This window comes from Micrasema longulum, unplaced genomic scaffold, assembly GCF_059751315.1.
Source record: "Micrasema longulum isolate JH-2025_06_02 unplaced genomic scaffold, ASM5975131v1 h1tg000115l, whole genome shotgun sequence".
Taxonomy (NCBI): domain Eukaryota; kingdom Metazoa; phylum Arthropoda; class Insecta; order Trichoptera; family Brachycentridae; genus Micrasema; species Micrasema longulum.
The window spans coordinates 287,394-306,766 of NW_028277321.1; the positions used below are offsets into that span (position 1 = coordinate 287,394).

The following is a 19,373-nucleotide window of genomic DNA, read 5'->3' on the forward strand; positions in this document are numbered from 1 at the left end:
TAGGACTATTAGATAGATTTATTTGATTATTAATAATATTTAAATTTTTATTTACAGCCTTTCTAATCTCCCATATTTCAAAATAATCAAGAGAATATCCTTTTTTGTTTGTATGCAAAATTTCGATGCCTTCTTCAAAGTTGAATGAGTGACTATTTGTTAGGATATGTTCAGCGAATTAAGAAAAGTTATTGTTTTTAAGACATCTCATATGTTCTTTAACTCTAGTTTTAATGGTACGTGATGTTTTACCGTAGCCACGCCCACTCTACACTCACTGTATTTTTTTTCTATAATAATGTTTGGATAATATATATAGCGCCATTTTTGTGAAAATCACCTCAAGGGCGCTGAATCTATATGTTATGTTAGATAGGAATTGACCCTGAAGAAGGCATAGTATTGCCGAAACTAGTTGTTTGTCAAATTACAAAAATATAATATTGATGTTTTTGTTGATATTTTTTGATAAAACTCCATAGTTAATGATGATGATAAAATTATAAATAAACTTATCAATGAAACTTCTTGGTTTAGTTTTACTTTTTATTATTTTGACCAACGAGCGCTTCCGCCTAAGTAGGCATCTTCAGGACTGGTTTTGAAGGGACTGGCCTCGCTTCTCCCCGCGCAACTCACCACCCTTCCCTTGTCAGAGAGGCCGGGTAGGTACTAAGCAATTTCTTTGTTCTCGATAGAACAGTTAATATGCGAGACGGGGCGTTGAGCTCCGATTGGTAGACATGTTGGATTGTGATTGGACGGCGTGTCTATTACCAGGCATAGACTATTCAAGTTTAAAAAATTGGATTTTACAAGTTAAAGTACTAGTTTACTAGGAGAATTCGGGGCAAGATGTACGTACTTTTCGGGAGCCTGAATTCAGGAATTCGCTTCCTGACAGAATACGAAATGAATATATGCAAAGAATTTTCAATAACTTTTGAAAATAGTTTTTTGTATCAACACAGTTAGAACTTTCTGACCAATGTGATTTAATGAATGATGAATTAAATCACGTCTTTTGAAAGAGGTGTATTCACAATCGGAGCAGGAGAATATTTTGTTGCTAGTATGAGTCAACATGTGAGTTTTTAAAGCATATCTACGTGAAAATTTATATTGGCACTCTGGGCATGTGAATGGTTTCACACCAGTATGAGTCAATAAGTGTGATTTTAAATTATATTTCTGTGAACATTTATATTGGCACTCTGGGCACGAGAAAGATTTTTCACCGGTATGAGTTGACATGTGAGATTTCAAACTCCCTGGTTGTGAACATTTATATTGGCACTCTGGGCACGAGAGTGGTTTTTCACCAGTATGAATCGACATGTGTCGTTTTAAATTATTTCTTTGTGAACATTTATATTGGCACTCTGAGCATGAGAATTGTTTCTCACCGGTATGCATCGTCATGTGCGATTTTAAATGACTTTTAAGTGAACATTTATATTGGCACACTGAGCATGAAAACAGTTTCTCACTAGTATGAGTCGACATGTGTGCTTTTAAATGACCTCTTAGTAAACATTTATATTGGCACTTTGGGCATGAGAATGGTTTCTCACCAGTATGAGTAAATACGTGCGTTCTTAAATTACTTTTTTGTGAACATTTATAATGGCACTTTGAGCATGAGAACTGTTTCTCACCAGTATGAGTCAGCATGTGAGTTTTTAAAGTATCACTACGTGAACATTTATATTGGCACTCTGAGCATGAGAATAGTTTCTCGCCAGTATGAGTCAACATGTGTGATTTTAAATTAATTTTTTGTGAACATTTATATTGGCACTCTGAGCATGAGAATGGTTTTTCACCAGTATGAGTCAACATGTGAGTTTTTAAAGTATCACTACGTGAACATTTATGTTGGCACTCTGGACATGAGAATGGTTTCTCACTAGTGTGAGTCAACATGTGCGATTTTAAATTACTTCTTCGTGGACATTTATATGGGCACTCTGGGCATGAAAATGGTTTTTCACCAGTATGAATCGACATGTGTCGTTTCAAATAATACTTTTGTACACATTTATACTGGCACTCTGAGCATGAGAATGGTTTCTCACCAGTATGAGTCAACTTGTTAGTTTTTATACAGTTAAAATCCTTTTTCCTCACTTGTAAACCTGAAACAACAAATACATTTGAACTAGACGTCTTCCAGGTGTACTAAGTGGTAATTAAAGCAATAAAGACTTTTCCAACCAGCAGACAAGAAGTGGAGGGTGGAGTTTTTTTGAAGCAGATTTTGCATAATACTCTGTCAGTGCAGTCTAGTCAAGTATGTTTATATGATTGATTTATTTACTAAATATGATTTTTAGACTTAGAACATAAGGGAATTGTCTTCGTACGCTTGCCAGAAGGACACACAAAACATGTTTTCCTATTGTTGCGCTTCAGGGGTGGTATTCTTGATCTTTTGTACCCCTAGAGAGTTATTAATTCAAAGATTTTTATTTAAATTTATTTCAACGGAGAAGGAAAACATTTTTGAGAAGGGAATATGGAAGTCTAGGTATTTACAGGGCATATGACCTGTCATTGGCTGGTTTAAGTGGCCACTTTACACACTATGTAACATTCACCGTTCTGCCCATGTTTCAACATCCGCATTTCCTCAACTCTTCCATCTGATGACTTTTGTGAAGTAAAAGAGGGAGGAAATCCAGCCAGTCTGCAAGCATTTAGACATACTCAAACATTGTTGAATTACTACCTGGTAAAAGCAGAAGTATAAATATTGGGAAAATTGTTTTCAGGCGTTGCCTAGTAGGTGATTTGGTTCAGCCGGATGAATCTCACCCACGTGATAAAGGTTTCAGCTCTTTTACTTCACAAAAGTCAACAGATGGAAGAGTTGAGGAAATGTGGATGTTGAAACATGGGCTGAATGGTGAATGTTACACAGTGTGTAAAGTGGCCACATAAACCAGTCAATGACAGGTCATACGCCCTGTAAATGCCTAGACTTCCATATTCCTTAGTCAAAAATGTTTTCCCACTCTGTTGAAATATTTTTAAATATTAATAACTCCCTAGGGAGGAAATCCAGCCAGTCTGCAAGCATTTGGACATACTCGAACATTGTTAATGATTTTGATTTTATTATTTGCTTCATATAATGGCCACACTGATGATTAACGTCAATGGTGTATAAAACTCCTTCGAAAATGGAAAAAAAAACGAATACGGTTTGGTCAATCAAACTTAATTAAGTGTTTTGGGTAATGCTTAAGGTCGCAATAATGGTCTTATTGAAAAATTTCAAATTCAATTACACGTGTTCGTAATTTGTTTGATGTTTAATCATCAGCGTGGCTATTATATAAAACAAAACAAATAAACCACCACGCCGTTTCCCCGTAGGGATAGGCAGAGAGGATATAACGCCATATCACATAATCTTTGCATACAGACCTTGCTTCCTCTACATTCATTTTTCTTCTCATGCACGCACGCCCATTATTCCTACTTTTGGCATGTCCATCTTCAAGTATTTGATGGACATAATCGTACCATGTCTTTCTCGGTCTTCCTCGTTTTCTGCATCCATCAACATTCGCATTGTAGATCTTTTTAGCCGTTTTTTCGCTGTCCTTTCGGTCTACATGTCCGAACCAACGCAGCACCCTTTTCATTATTCTGTCCATTATGCATATCTCAGCCTTATCCAGTCCAGTAGCCTCCTGCGATAAACATTTGCTTGCCAAAGTAGATTACAGTGCACCGTTCACCCTGTTCCCGGCACTCACCCTCCTTTCAATATCTTTCTCGGTCTTTCCATCCCTAGTAAACATACTTCCCAGATACACAAATTCTTTTACCTGATTCAGAATATCTTCGTTCACACTGACCTCACATTTAGTTATATTTTCATCCCTTTCAAAAACCATCACTTTCGATTTATCAACATTCATAAGCAAATCGCTTTTCTTGCATACATCGTAGACTTTTGTTACCAAGAATTGCGGGTCTTCTTTGCTGCTAGCAAGAAGCACGGCATCATCCGCATACAGAAGATAGTTAACAGTTAAACCACTCATTTTTGCTCCCATTTTTAAATCTTTCAGTTCTTTCATACATAAAACAAATAAGAAAAATTCAATCTTCAAATAAATCACTCTCTAGGGGGGTAGAAAAGTTCCAGAATTCCACCCCAGGACTTGTTGTCGCCCAGCCACTGCTGATGATGTAGGATAATTATCATTGAGTTCTTCGTGAATCTACTGTTCTATTTCGTCTTCTCGGTCTATAGTACGAGCCCTGGTACCGCTTGGGCCGGCAACTTGCTTGTCCATGGTGGATATATAACAACACAAAAACTTACGTAAATGGCTTTATAGCCCCGCTGGACCCACTTACTTGTTTAAAATGCCATTTCACTGGCCCAATCGACACGTCCTCCCACTATTACGATTGCACATCGACTAAAGAAAGGTACTGAGGAGGGGGGGTCACTTCCGCAAAAACGCGAGATTAGTGGAATAAACAAAAATCAACATGGGTCCAAAGACGCAAGGACGCCAGTTAAGAGTTAAATAAGTCGTTATCAATCATGCATGATGATCAGTTATTGGAGTGATTATCTCGGTAGGGAAAATTTCGCCGACATCATTCGAAGAAGGATTAAAACGACAATTAGTTAAAATATTCCAGAGATGGCACCGAAGCATGGAAGATGGCGGGGATGCGTGCGGGTCAGGATACCGCCGTATGTAGCCGGCACTTAGGTGCTACATTAAGTGAACTTCTCTGCAAGGACCAAGTACAAACATTGTTCATTTACTCGGCCACCCAGTCATTAAAATATTGAAGACATGTGCGAAGGTTAGATGGAGTATTATCATAAAAACTATGGACGTTAGATGGAGTATTATCATAAAAACATTGGAAATAAACACTTATTCTAAATTTACCGATCACCAAATAAAAATAAGATTATGTGTATCAAAGAAATGGAAAAAGTACTCAGGGTCATCTTCGGGAAAGATTATATGCTATTGATGGGGGAGATGATATTAATATAAACCTCTTGAATTTGGTAAAATATACAAAATAAAACACGTTTATTGCATTTTAATTGATTTTTAATTACTTTACTTTACTTATCTTGGCCTGTGAGGAAATCCTCAATCATTAAACGGCTATTATTTCAAGAATATAAGAAAACTTTGTGAGTATTTAAGTCAGTTTGAAAATGCCACAGCAAGACGAAACGCATCACAATTTAAAAAAAATAAAGTAGAATTAAAATCCAATAAACGAATTTTATTTTGGATACATTACTAAATTTGGTATGGAATTCTACCAATTGTCTACATACACAATAAATAAACCCTGCACCATAATAACGCAACTGTTCTAAGATACGAAAAAAAGATGGCCTCACTTGGATTGTTAGATAAGATGTATTGAGACGTAACGAGGGAAGCAGTTGTACAGAAGAAGACAGATAGAAGTTTTACTTACTTGAGGCGAATTCATTTCTACGAGACGACTCCAAACATTCTTGTTTAATGTCAGGATAATGAATGTTCATCTCCGTGAATATAATTTTATCATTTGTTATCCAAGTCTGGTCAGTACTGGTCCCCGGCTCAGCCTTTACGGTAGCGGCACCTGGCTCTTTACTTCCTTGGGAACATGGCGCCCCTTCCCCAGTACGGAGAATATCTCCTACATGGCCAGTCCCCGGTTCACCCTTCACGGTAGAACCACCTGGCTCCCCACTTCCGTGGGAACATGGCGCCCCTTCCCCAGTACGGAGAATATCTCCTTTTACATCGCCAGTCCCCGGTTCAGCCTTCATGGTAGCGACAACTGGCTCCCCACTTCCGCGGGAACATAGCGCCCCTTCCCCAGCACGGAGAATATCTCCTACATGGCCAGTCCCCGGTTCAGCCTTCACGGCAGCAACACCTGGCTCCTCACTTCCGTGGGAACATGGCGCCCCCTCCCCAGTACGGAGAATATCTTCAACATGGCTAGACCCCGGTTCAGTCTTCACGGTAGCAACACCTGGCTCCCCACTTCCGTGGGAACATGGCGCCCCTTGCCCAGTACGGAGAATATCTCCTATATCGCCAGTCCCCGGTTCAGCCTTAATATACACCAAAGCTATTTCCATTGTTTTACCTTCGAGAAATACAAAGAAAATATCTGTATTATCTAAAAGTAAATATCAAAAAAACTATACAAAAAACGTTAAAAGTAAAAAAATGCAAGCTCCAGGCGGTCGGGATTCTAGTTCTGCGTACGGTCTAGTTGAAGTTATGGAGCGCAAGGACGTGAGCGGTCGGAACTCTAGCCTCCATTTATGGTTTTTAAAAAAACTTCCAACTAATGGGGACTTATGTCCTTACATTATTGTAACGAATGTAATTTTATGCACCCGCAAAAAATAATTTATTTACTTAAAACAAACAAAATATAGTTTAAAGAACTGCGCACGTAGACTGAGCGTAGGCATTTATTACGAACTGATTGAACAAACGTAGCATTAAAATTACAAAATAAATGTTTTCAGAGAGTTGATGTCAAAGTAGCACAACGCGCGAGCGGGGTCACTGATAATACGGGTTCCTTTATTTGATGCGCTCACTTCCGAGGAAGAAACGGGAATGGACACATTATGATAAATTCATTGCATTTATAGTTTTGAAAGGTTCGAATATATTAGGTGTTGGAACAAAAACAAAATATTTACTAAAAATATAGTTATTTATTCATTTATTATTGCCATCGCGCAATGGTGCAAATAAAAAATACTATAGGAAACCTAACCTAATGTCGGGTTACCTGTCACCTGTTATACCGAGCGGGGCCCGAACGTGAAAGTAAAGTGTTATATGTTGTTCTACTTTACAAAGTGGAATTATAACTTACTTTTGTATGTAAAAACTTTAAAGTTAAATCGTCAAATTATGTTGTAATTTTTGTATTTTGTATTATCGATATACGAACGCGTGACACCCAGCGCTTGACAGTAGAACCACAGACAATTCTACGTATAGATGAAGCTGTGGTCAGGGTTGTGTAGGAAACCATAGAGTATAAATTTACTTCGGGACCTACATGATTGTCTCGGCAGCAATGTTTTGAGTATGTCCAAAGCTTGCACTGGCTGGATTTTCTCCCTAGGGAGTTGTTCGTATTTAAATTTGTTGCAACATAGAGGAAAAACATTTTTAAGGAAATATGGGACAAGGCATTTATCAAAAATGTTTTCCCTCTGTGTTGCAACAAATTTAAACATCAACACCTCCCTAGGGAGAAAATACAGCCAGTCTGCAAGCATTTGGACATACTCAAAACACAGTTGAATTAACTACCTGGTAAAAGAAGGAGGAAGAAGTATAAAAAATTTGACAATTATTTTCAGGCGTTGCCTAGTAGGTGAATTGGTCCAGCCGGATAAATCTTACCCGCATGATAAAAGTAACAGCTCTTTTACTTCACAAAAGTTTGCAGATGAAAGAGTTGAGGAAATATGGATGTTCAAACAAAGGAAGAATGGTGAATGTTACATTGTGTAAAGTGGCGTAAGCCCTGTAAATACTTAGACTCCCATATAACCTTCTCAAAAATGTTTTCCCTCTCTGTTAAAACAAATAAAAAAATACTGGGTAGATATGAGGTTAAACCACCATATCATTTTTTGCGGACAGACCTTACTTCTTTTACATTCTTACCATTGATAATGCCTACTTTTGAAATATTCATCTTTAAGTACTTGTTAGATTCGGTCATGCCACGTCTTTCTCGATCTTCCCCAATTTCTGCATCCATCAAGATTCGCATCGCAAATATAGTCAGCCGTTCTTTTGCTGCCCATTCGCTCTACATGCCTAAACCAACGCAGCCCTCCTTTCTTGATTGTGTCGATAATGCTTGCCTCAGCCTTACATAATGCACACCTTACATAACCATGAGTGCACCTGAGGTACTTGGTGTTGTTAACAAGAAGCACGGCATCATCAGCATACAAAAGAGAATTGACAGTTCAATCACCAATTTTTACTCCCATTTTAAAACCTTTCAGTTCTTTCATAGTCATTGATATACATAATGAACAACCATAGCGACATTACACATTTCTGTTTGACTCCCTTCGAAGTGTCAAACCGCGATGTGTACTATCCATTCACCCTGATTCATTCTGTGTTGTCCTGATACAGAAAAGCAATAGCCCGTACAAGGTTGCTTTACACTCCATACTCTGAGAACACCTTCCCTAATGATCTGTATCAATTCTATCAAATGCTTTTTGCAGATCGACAAATGCGCAGAAAAGCTGTCTTGTTTCTGAAAGCAAATAATATTTGATCCATATATCCTCTTTCATTCACAAAACCGCTCTGTATAATCCCACACTGTCTTTAATAATTTTTTCCACTCTCTCGATCAGTATTCTTCCTTGCATTTTAGCAACAGTGCTAAAAAGGTTGATAGCTCTATGATTACCGCAATCCACACCATACCTTGCATAACCGTGTATAGAGTCATAAAAAACATTTTTAATTACTTGGTGCAGGAGTTTTAGGGTGTGATTATGGAATAAGTGATTACTATATATTATATGATTCGCGAATTTAGAGAAATTATTATTGGCCAGGTTCTTGTAAAATAATAAAAATTGTGCATAATTAAACACTAATAACAAAGTTTTATTATCATAATAATTTATAATAAAATGTTACGAAGTGAATGCCGATTCAATTAACAACATTGTTATAAAATCCAGACGCTTTCCGATGACACTCTATCTACCTACATGGAGGTTTTTTTTTATAACAAAAATCATCGCCATCTCACGAAACGATTTGATAGACCCTGCATCGCTAATCTCTTCTGGAAACTCATTAAACATCTTAAGTCCTCTATGATAGAGATTGTGTTGAGTTACCTGGATTCTTGTTTTGGGGAATTTGAAACCTTCACCTGCCCTCGTAGGATGGCGATAAATTTCATTATTACGCTGTACACCACTAAATATGCATTTGGGCAACAATTTATTTTTTAATTTCAATATTAACACTTAAGTATTTAAAATTACTCTTTGCTTTACCGAAAGCATGTTCACTACCGTCAACATATGTAGAATTTTTGAAAATCTGACACATCTCAATATTGTTTTGATTTCCTTGTTCTGAGCTTTCTGCGTGATATTAAATTGATTTCCAGTGCTCAGAAAGATATTACACAGAACAAAAACATCATTAAAAAATACATGGCATAGCAACATATAAAATAACATATAATGAAAAAACATTTGAAGTAAGTACATTAAAAAATTAAGTAGCCTAATGATATTCTTAACTACACAGTTTTGAAATTGATTTTAAACGAAAAAGGGTTATGCTCACTTTTCCTAAAAAAAAAACTTTGACTGTCCTGTAAAATTCCCTTTATGGCGAACCAGTCATTAAGCCTTTTTACCGTCGATATAACAGTTGTAATTGGCTAAAGCCGTATATATAAGGGTTAGTTACAATATATCAATATTATTTTAACAATCTCTTATTCTGGGTAAGCTGATATATTCTCACTCCAAGACTGAATCTGTAATATTATATGATGATGGAGCAGATCCAGACGAAGATACTGCAGGGTCCATGCGGGCAGGATGAGCAGTGACATCTTTGCGGACCTGATTTACGCTGGCTTCATCATTTTCCGTACATTCTTGTGACTTTTCTATAAATTTATCTTTGACCTCTTTTATTTTTCATGTTTTAATATTAGCTTTGTCAATTTGAATTGACCTTTGGCTATTACCGTACTGTAGCCGATGCCAATATCTGGGCTGGAGTAACTAGTGCAGTTATTTGGTTCTTAAATTTGTCTTTAATGTTTATGTAATCAATCTGAAGTGTTAACCGACCATCTAAGGTCTCCCATGTATAATGATGCTTCAAAATAAATATTTGCGATTGCTACTAGTTTAATCACCTGAAAAAACTGGATATCGGTCAAAACTATGTGGAATAGATTACATTATTTGTGTAAATTTAAAATGAAGCTACGTAATTTTTTTTAACTAACCATTGTGCATGATTTTTAGCAATTTAACAGTTACCACTTTCTCACCGATGTGATTTAATGAATGGTGAATTAAATCACGTCTTTTGGAAAAGCTGTATTCACAATCGCAGCATGAGAATGGTTTCTTACCAGTATGAGTCAACGAGTGTCTTTTTAAATTACTTATTTGTGAAAATTTATACTGGCACTCTGAGCACGAGAATGGTTTCTCACCAGTATGAGTCAACATGTGTAATTTCAAACTTCTTCTTTGTGAACATTTATATTGGCACTCTGAACATAAGAATGGTTTCTCACCAGTATGAGACAAGATGTGCAGTTTTAATAAATCTTTACGTGAACATTTGTATTGACATTCTGAACACGAAAATGGTTTTTCTCCGGTATGAATCAACATGTGTTGATTTAAATTACTTATTCGTGAACATTTATACTGGCACTCTGAACATGAGAATGGTTTCTCACCGGTATGAGTCAACAAGTGTCTATTTAAATCACGTATATGTGAACATTTATACTGGCACTCTGAGCATGACAATGGTTTCTCACCAGAATGAATCAACATGTGTATTTTCAAATTACTTCTTCGTGAAAACTTATACTGGCACTCTGAGCATGAGAATGGTTTCTCACCGGTATGAGTCAACATGTGTGATTTCAAACTACTTCTTTTCGAACATTTATATTGGCACTCTGAGCAAAAGAATGGTTTTTCACCAGCATGAGTCAACAAGTGTCTATTTAAATGACTCATTTGTGAAAATTTATACTGGCACTCTGAGCATGAGAATGGTTTCTCACGAGTGTGAGTCAGCAAGTGTTTATTTAAATGACTTATTTGTGAACATTTATACTGGCACTCTGAGCAAGAGAATGGTTTTTCACCAGTATGAGTCAACATGTGTCGATTTAAATTACTTATTTGTGAACATTTATACTGGCACTCTGAGCAAGAGAATGGTTTCTCACCAGTATGAGTCAACATGTGTCTATTTAAATTACGTATTTGTGAACATTTATACTGGCACTCTGAGCATGAGAATGTTTTCTGACCAGTATGACTCAACTTGCTAGTTGTTGAAGAATGAACATCTTTCCGCTTCACCTGTAAACCTGAAACAACAACAAGACCATATAAATAAGACTTTTTCCAAGTGAATGAACAAGAAAGTACTGAATTAATGCAATAAGACTTTTCCGACCAGCAAACACGAAAATGAGACAATTTCAAGCTTCCGAAAGTAAGGCTGTCTCACCTTATAAGTGATCAGTAAGTGTGCGAAACTTGAAGAATATACCAAAGTGTTGAAAGAAAATCAAAAGATTATCACTGACCTGAAAAAAAAGTGCAACGAAAAAGATGAGGTGATCGACAAATTGAACCTTAAAATCGCGACAATCCAGCAAGATAACCGTTCTAAAAATGTGGAAATTTATGGCGTTAAAGTTTCGGAATCTGAGCTACCAGCTCAGAAAATCCTAGAAAAAGTCTGCAATAGTCTTGATATTAACGTTAGTAACTATATTTACCGTAACAAATCCGAAAATCCAAAAAAGGAATAATAAATAATGAATCAATTTAGTGATAGAAACGTTGTTACGCGGGGGGAAATACATGTAATCTAGGCAATGAAAGAGAGATAATGCTTTCTACCCTAAGACGAAGATTCAGTAATTACCTTTTGCCCGGCCAGTCTGTGGAGAACATGAGATTCCGTCTCGGGATATAACGTAAGGGTTCGATGACTCTGAACCTTCCTTCATCAACTCCCGAAGCCACGAGGAACCACAATAAGTAAAAACAGCTTTGATGTTCAAGGCAAGGGGAGGGAAATGGAGGGGGTACCACATACACGCGTATCTCGGATCTAGAAGGATCAGCTAGCTCGGAATTATGGAACGATTTCACTGTGATATGATGCCCGAGGAATCCTGATGACAAAGGCGACCTCGCCTGCTTGTAGGGAAGCTGGAGAGCGGCCTCGTGCTAAGCACGTGGGTTGCAAGAGATGTTATCGAGACTGCAACATGTGGGAAGTGGCTGGTTCGGAAAATATCCCTTCCTGGAGCTCATCGAGGTCCCCCAGGAGCTATTGGGGTTGCTGATACGCCTTCCCTGGCCCCGGATGGGTCCGATAACGTGCGATGGACGGGTATGATGGCCACGCGTCGCGCGGACAAGGGAAAACAGCCCATAAGGTGCTAGAAATCCCGTGATGAAGCCAGAATTTGCCGAGGAGCCCTTGGGGATACGGATGGGGCGGATTAGGAAAGATGCTGACCAGCGCGGCCCGTGCGTCGTCGCGCGATCAAGTGGGCGCGGATTATGACTACATCTTCCGGCCGGTGCTCTAGTTAAAAAAGGCTATGCTCGACTCGTGATACACGACGCGGTATATATCAAACTTTGTTACTTTATAACGCACGTTGAAGAATGGAGATGGCGCGATGTTATCGTTTAACGCGGTTCCGCTAGTATGGTTTCGGAGGCCGCGGAGTTCACGGGCAGTAGGAGAACGTCTTTCTCCTATCAAGACTGTCCCGGAACTGTCCCCAAAATGGTTTCAGGATCTTTGAGTCCTTAAAGAGGTATTTGTTACGTTTACTGTTCTGGAAATTAAGTTATTTTGTTTTGGTATGACTGATTTTTAGTTATAGAAATTGTCGTAAGTGGCGCTGTTGGTCAATTGCGGGAAGATTTGAACAATAATTCTTATGAAATCTGAAGTGTGAAATATAAACATAACAAAGTGCAAGATAAGCTCATAAATCAGAAGAAAACCGCAAATGAGATATTAAATAAAAACGCAGATCCTATCTTCATAAAGGAACATATGACTCCATTCTTTGAGGATTTACTCTAAAAGAAGAAAAATAAACTACCTACCTTTAAATTTGTATGGTTTCGTGGAGGTAAAATACTCGCCAGAAAAAATGAAAATGACAAAAACATATTACGAATCCAATCAGAAAACAATATAAATATGTTAAAACCATAATTCTTCAGAAATTCCACCAAAATGCAACTAGATAAAAATTGTATACCATTCACGATGGAAGAACTAGACCAAGAAATAAATTTTAAGTTAAAGTTGGCTTGGTAATAAATTCTAAAAAAACTAAAATTGTTCATGTATCCTCACCATATATTGCTAAATGTGAATTCGAAAGAAAAATACGAACTCACATAATTTTTTGTCTTCATTCAAATTCAAATATAGAATCAGATAATTGTTAATGTCCTATTATAGATTTTGTAAATTATCAAAAATATTTAGGATTAATTATTAATCATAAATTTAGTAGGGGTGTTCATATTGATGGAATCTGGGACAGATTAAGATACTGGCTTAAAGTCATTTATGGAATCAAAAGCATACTACTTTTCAAAACGTTAAGATATAATAATGCCTCGCTTATTGAATCGATTATATCTTACGGAGTTCGTGTCTGGGGTCTCACCTTCCAGTCTCATCTGGGTAAAATTTATGATATTCAGGTGAGACTGTTAAAGGGGATTGTACCAGATAGCGTCATCCGTGAGGCGGAACATATGGGCGAAGGTGTAATTTTAATTTTATTTATATATTTTTTTTTTTTTTATTAAATTCTGTAATGTCCTGCCGGTAAAACAACTTTGTGACTACACATTGGCTGTAGATCACTTTGTTGATCCGGAATATAAAAAAAGAGTTTTGCACACAAACAACACTAGATTAAAAACTAAGGGCTCCCTTGTCGTTCCGCGAATTACAAAATACTTCGGAGAACGAACATTACATTGCGTTATTCCGAGGTTGTTCAATGATCTCCCACAAACCATCATTAACAGGAAGGGTTTTCGAACGAGAAAAAAGGACTGAAGGAAAATCTAATCAATACTTTATAGTGCCTGTTAATAAATAAATTTGTATAGTATAAATAAAATTATGTAAAATAAACCTGCCATAAAAAAAGTGAGTCATATTGAACATATTGTAACATGTATTTTAAAATTTAAAATAAACGCTGTTCTGTAGCACTAAAACTGAAATCATCATCATTCCATGTCCGCTCCCTAGTTGGAGCATATGGTGTTTACTAAGAGCCTCGGCTGCCAGCTCCTGTGCGTCTCTCAAGAACGTCGAAAAACTAATGCCCTGTAAAGTAGGCAAGCGTGGTTAAGGCTCTCTGGAGGCATCCGCAGTATATGCTCCAGTCATCGGTATCGCCTCCGCTCGATGACAGTAGTCATCGGAGCGTGCTGTGTTTGTTCTCTTATTACAAAGCCGAACCACCGCATTTTTACTTACTTGAGGTGATTTCTTTTCTGCGAGAAGATTCCAAACATTCTTGTTTGATGTCAGGATAATCTATATCCATCTCCGTAAAGATAATTATATCACTGGTTATCCTAGGCTGGTCAGTACTGGTCCCCAAGTCAGCCTTCACGGTAGCGACACCTGGCTCCTCGCTTCCGTGAGAACATGGCGCCCCTTCCTCAGGATAAAGATTATCTCCTTTTACATCACAAGTCTGTGGCTCAGCTTTTACTGTAGCAACACCTGGCTCCTCACTTCTGTGGGAACAAGGTGCCCCTTCCTCAGCATAAAGAATATCTCCTTTTACATCGTTAGTCTCCGGCTCAACCTTCACGGTAGCAATACCTGGCTTCTGGTTTCTGTGGGGATATGGCACACCTTCCCCAGTACGGAGAATATCTCCTTCTGCATCGCCAGTCCCCGGTTCAGCCTTGATATTCACCGAAGCTATTTCCATTGTTTATCCTAAGAGAAATAACAAGTAAATATTTGTATAATCTCAAAGTAAATATCATGAAAATTAATTGATAAAAAAACTAGTAGGATTTCGAGCATCTACAAATATCGACCCTTTGGGCCTCATTTTATTTCGAAGCAATCTATTTGTAATTAAGAAGAATCTGTCACTCAAAAATGCTACCAAAACTATCCATAATATGGAAATATAGCAAATATTTACGCAAAAAGTTACAGATGACATAAGATACGCAATGAATAACAAAATGCTAACCTTGATAACATTACTTGAATTCAGCAGCGCTTTCAACTCTTGTCAATTTTGATATTTTGTTAGCTAGGCTCAAAACACTAAATATGACACAACCGGTTATAAAATGGTTTTGATCGTATTTACGAGCTAGACAACAACGCAATGGTCATCAACCGGAGTTTTATCACCATTACTATTTTCCCCGTTCATCAATTCGCTAGCAGAATGCCTCAATCGTTCATATCATATCTATGAAGGTGATTTAGAACGTTATCTTCATTGCAGACCTGAATGCACCAGTGAAGCAATAAAATCGATGTCTACACTAAATAGCGTGTCATCGTGGACAAAGGAGTATGGTTTACTTATAAACCCATCTAAAACACAAATAATGTTAGCGGGCGTCAAAGATTGCTTAGTAAGTTAGACGCATCTTCTCTTAATCCTCTTAATGTCAGTGGTGCCGATATCCAATACAGGAAATCCATAAAAAGTCTAGGAGTACTTATGGATGAACATCTATGCTGGGGAGCACGTACTAATAAATTAAGCCGCGATATATTTTTCAGACTACACATACTTAGAAGGTTGCAAAAATTCTTACCCATTAACACTAAATGCCAGCTTTAATATTATTGTCGATTAAATTTTATTAATCGTATTGCAAACTCCTTAAAATGAACACGCACAATGTAATAAAATATTCAATATAAATTCGATGTAGTCAATCGATATCGAGGTTTTTCGGCGGTACGTCAAATGAAAAGAAATCGTGTATTGCCTACTATTTTCTGCAATCAGACGTCGCTTAGTACGCAACTGTCGATTTAAATTCAACTACGCCGTATCGTTTTTAGGAGTCAAATTACCGCTGGGATTAAATGGGAATAGGATGGAATCAAATTTCATGTGTAAGTAGCGAATTCACAAAGAATATTATTTAAGAATTCGATTATTTTACCGACTGTCAGACAGTTGAATAAACAAGCGGACATTTTGTAAGTATTGCCAGGGTAGTCTTATTTGTTACCCGGCTGGCTTTCTATTGATAAGCCTCAGAATAATATGAAACTGTAAAATTTTACTCAATTACTAAACTATTATTTATTTTTATAAATAAATAAAAGACGAGTGATACTTTAATCAACAAATTTGGAATATCTAGTGACCGGTTTCATCGCTTTCGCGACATCTTCGAGACTGGTATCTTAATTAAGAAGTTCAATGTATTTATACAAAACTATGTATTTTATTCAAAATCAAAAAGTCAAAAAATGACAAAAATAGTAAAAAAATGTATTTTATAAATTGAAATTTATATAATAAATAACAATGAACTTCGATCAAAAATTTTCACTTACAAACATAAACTATTACAGTGGTGCCTCGCATAACGAACGCCTCGCACAGCGAACGCTGCACACAACGAACTTCCTTTTCGTTCATTTCACGATTCATACAACGAACTTCGCTTCACACAACGAACTTCGCTTCACACAACGAAGTCGCCCACTTCACACGATCACTGCCGATTTATTGCATCCTTCCGCGCAGGCAGTCGTTAGTCACTGAGCAGTACGCTTAACTTACGCACGTGTCGCAGCAATCGTTCATCATTACAACGAAGTCGCCCGATCTTCTACGATCACTGCCGATTAATTGCATCCTCCCGCAGGCAGTCGTTAGACTCGTTAGTCACTGCGTAGTACGCTTAACTTACGCACGTATCGCAGCAATCGTTCTTCATTACGAATTAAATCGCACACGTATCACGGCAGTCGTCCTTTTAAGATAAACTCAAATTTTTTTTTATATGATGGGTTCTAAAAAAAGCAGGAAGGTGATTTCTCTTGAAATGAAACAGGAAATAATTAGAAGGAGTGAATGTGGGGTAAAACAGTGTGACCTCGTCAAAGAGTTTGGCCTCAACAAGACCACCATTTTCACCATTTTGACAAACAAGGATGCAATAAAATCAGCCAAAGTAGCCAAAAAACTCTACACTAGAGCCCTCTTTAATAAAGTGTTTGAAGAATGCGAGTTTGGTGGAGACAATATGACTATCCGAATGTTTTGGAAGGAGAAATTTGATATTTGTATTTTTTTTTTTTGCACCACAACAGGCCAGGAAGCCCAATTACAGTGGTGAATTACATCACAGAACACCCAGGCTTAAGAAAAACCACAATTTTTAATTTTTGTGTTCTCACCGGGAATCGAACCCGGAACCTTCCGTGTGTGAGTCAAGCGTCTTGACCACTACACCACGGAGGCCGCCTAGCCTTTTGGCAATACGACTTATACAGAAGGCCTGGGAAGAAGTGTCACAAAGGACCCTCATTTCTGCTTGGAAGATGCTTGTGCCTTCGTGGATTCAGGAAGAAGCAGTAGTTGATGACACAGAAGTGGTGAAGGACATCATCACAGTGGCCCAAAGGTTGGAATTAGAGGTAGAGGAAGAGGATGTAGAGGAGCTTATTGAGGAACACAAAGAAGAGCTGACAACTGAAGAGCTCCAAACACTTCTGGCCCAACAACAGGACAATGCTCAAAGGGAAGCGTCATCTGATAACGAGGAGCAACAATCAAACAATCAACCAATTCCAACTGCTGACATCAAGAACATCCTGGTCAAATGGAAAGCAGTTCAGGAGTTTACCAATGCCCACTATCCGGATTCCGCTGAAGCAAACAGGATCAACGACCTGTACTCCGATACTCTTGTCCGTTATTTCCGGCAGATGTTGAAGAAAAGAGAGAAACAAACGACTTTGGACAGGTTTTTCACTGCACCATCGGCCAAAAAGCGGAAAATGGATGAAGATGTGCAAGATTCGATTATTTCTTAAAATTAAAAAATGTGTGTTTTTTTCATTATGTTTTTAAATGTATCTAAATAAAAATAATAACAAAAAAATTATCTTTTTTTTATGTCATCTTACCATATTTTATGCTACAGAACGAATTATTTTTTTTAACATGTATTGTTATGGAAAACGCGTTTCACATAACGAACTTTTCGCATAACGAACTTGCTCCTGGAACGAATTAAGTTCGTTGTGTGAGGCACCACTGTATTTCATATTTTTTTTAAATTGGCCCACCGTTATCCCCTCATACCAGCACTTTTGCTGATAGGGAATATTTTGTATGAATGAAATATGTAATGAAATGTAATACGTAATTAAACGGGTAATATAAAACGATGTATTTTGTCATTGATATACTTTTTTTATTCTATACATATTATTATGTCAACCATCACATTGCTTTATTCAATAGCTTTACTCCTGAATAAAAAGGGAGATAAATAAAAATGCAACTGTAATGGTTGTATACGGTTAAGGCAACCGTCATCTGTCATATTCAGCATTACCTCCACGCAACAGTATAGCCGCAAAATACGCCTGCCGATAAAATAATGACGGTCGGATACACCTTTGCCCAAGAGATGTGTCCGGAAAGCCAAATCATATAATTTGTTATTGGCCAACCATCGCGGCTGCTTTAGGAAGCCATCGAACAAGAAAGAAACCCAATAAGTCGGATTAGCTGTCACCCGTCATACCGAGCGGGGCCCACGCGTGAAAGGAAAGCGATATGTGTTGTTCTGCTTTACATAGTGGCATTTTTACTTACTTTTGTATGCAAGCACTTAGTTCAATCGTCAAATTATATTGTAATGTATGAATTTGGTATCCTCGATATACGGACCGCGCTGCTAATATAGATTGATGTCTATCGGAATTTTCTATGAAAAATTATTATTCCTTTCCATTTAGTGTGGTCAATAAAATGATACACCATAGAGTATAAAATTAAAACAGTACTTACCTAAAAGTATAAGCATTCAACGGCGATAAAATTTTAAAGTATATTGCATTATTGTTGGTGGTAGGATTATGTCAAAAGTATACGAGCTTTACATAGGTAGGTACCTGTCTATAATGTTTATGCATTATAACTTTTTTTTCCATAAAATAAGCAAGTATTCATGATTCACCATAAAATCAACATTTGTTTATGTGGGGAACATACGTGGCGATATTTAAAAATATTTCTTTACGAATTTATATAAACTTCAAGTATATTCTTTTGTTTTCTATTCTAGGGTTTCTCAAACAATAATGCACTTTGACAATAATGACCTTTTAGTTCATGCTGGCCAATTCTGAAATGAACGCCATTTTAATTACCGCCTAAAAATAAATCAATTTTAATCATATTTAGCTGAGCCGTTACTAAATACTTAAAATAATATTCCGTCTGTTGTTAATGTCATTTAGGATTCGATACCTTGGGTT

At 37.2% G+C, this 19,373-nt stretch overlaps 2 protein-coding genes across 3 annotated transcripts; both read right to left on the minus strand.

Annotated features, from left to right (window-relative positions):
• Window positions 1-534: 534 nt before the first annotated feature.
• LOC148284491 (uncharacterized) lies at window positions 535-7,010 on the minus strand. Its single transcript, XM_088239392.1, has 3 exons — window positions 6,901-7,010; window positions 5,485-6,150; window positions 535-2,138 (listed from the first exon to the last, which is right to left on the minus strand). Exons 2-3 carry the CDS (start codon window positions 6,140-6,142, stop codon window positions 934-936), a joined length of 1,863 nt encoding a protein of 620 aa, XP_088095518.1. The 5' UTR covers window positions 6,143-6,150; window positions 6,901-7,010; the 3' UTR covers window positions 535-933.
• A 2,906-nt stretch (window positions 7,011-9,916) lies between these two features.
• Window positions 9,917-18,824, minus strand: LOC148284492 (uncharacterized). Of its 2 annotated transcripts, none has more exons than XM_088239404.1 (3): window positions 18,709-18,824; window positions 14,352-14,825; window positions 9,917-11,172 (listed from the first exon to the last, which is right to left on the minus strand). In XM_088239404.1, the coding sequence occupies exons 2-3, from the start codon at window positions 14,815-14,817 to the stop codon at window positions 10,055-10,057; spliced, it is 1,584 nt and encodes a 527-aa protein (XP_088095530.1). In that variant the 5' UTR covers window positions 14,818-14,825; window positions 18,709-18,824; the 3' UTR covers window positions 9,917-10,054. The 2 variants fall into 2 exon arrangements, with proteins under 2 accessions (XP_088095530.1, XP_088095539.1); XM_088239413.1 differs by lacking the exon at window positions 18,709-18,824 and adding an exon at window positions 15,674-16,059.
• Between the last annotated feature and the right edge of the window lie 549 nt (window positions 18,825-19,373).

Bases quoted from the DNA above. Each gene is read 5' to 3' on its own strand.
- LOC148284491 (XM_088239392.1), bottom strand. From the start codon at position 6,142: ATGGAAATAGCTTTGGTGTATATTAAGGCTGAACCGGGGACTGGCGAT. The intron at 2,139-5,484 runs GTAAGTAAAACT...TTGTTGTTTCAG, and splicing joins TAGAAATGAATTCGCCTCAA to GTTTACAAGTGAGGAAAAAG.
- LOC148284492 (XM_088239404.1), bottom strand. From the start codon at position 14,817: ATGGAAATAGCTTCGGTGAATATCAAGGCTGAACCGGGGACTGGCGAT. The intron at 11,173-14,351 runs GTAAGTAAAAAT...TTGTTGTTTCAG, and splicing joins CAGAAAAGAAATCACCTCAA to GTTTACAGGTGAAGCGGAAA.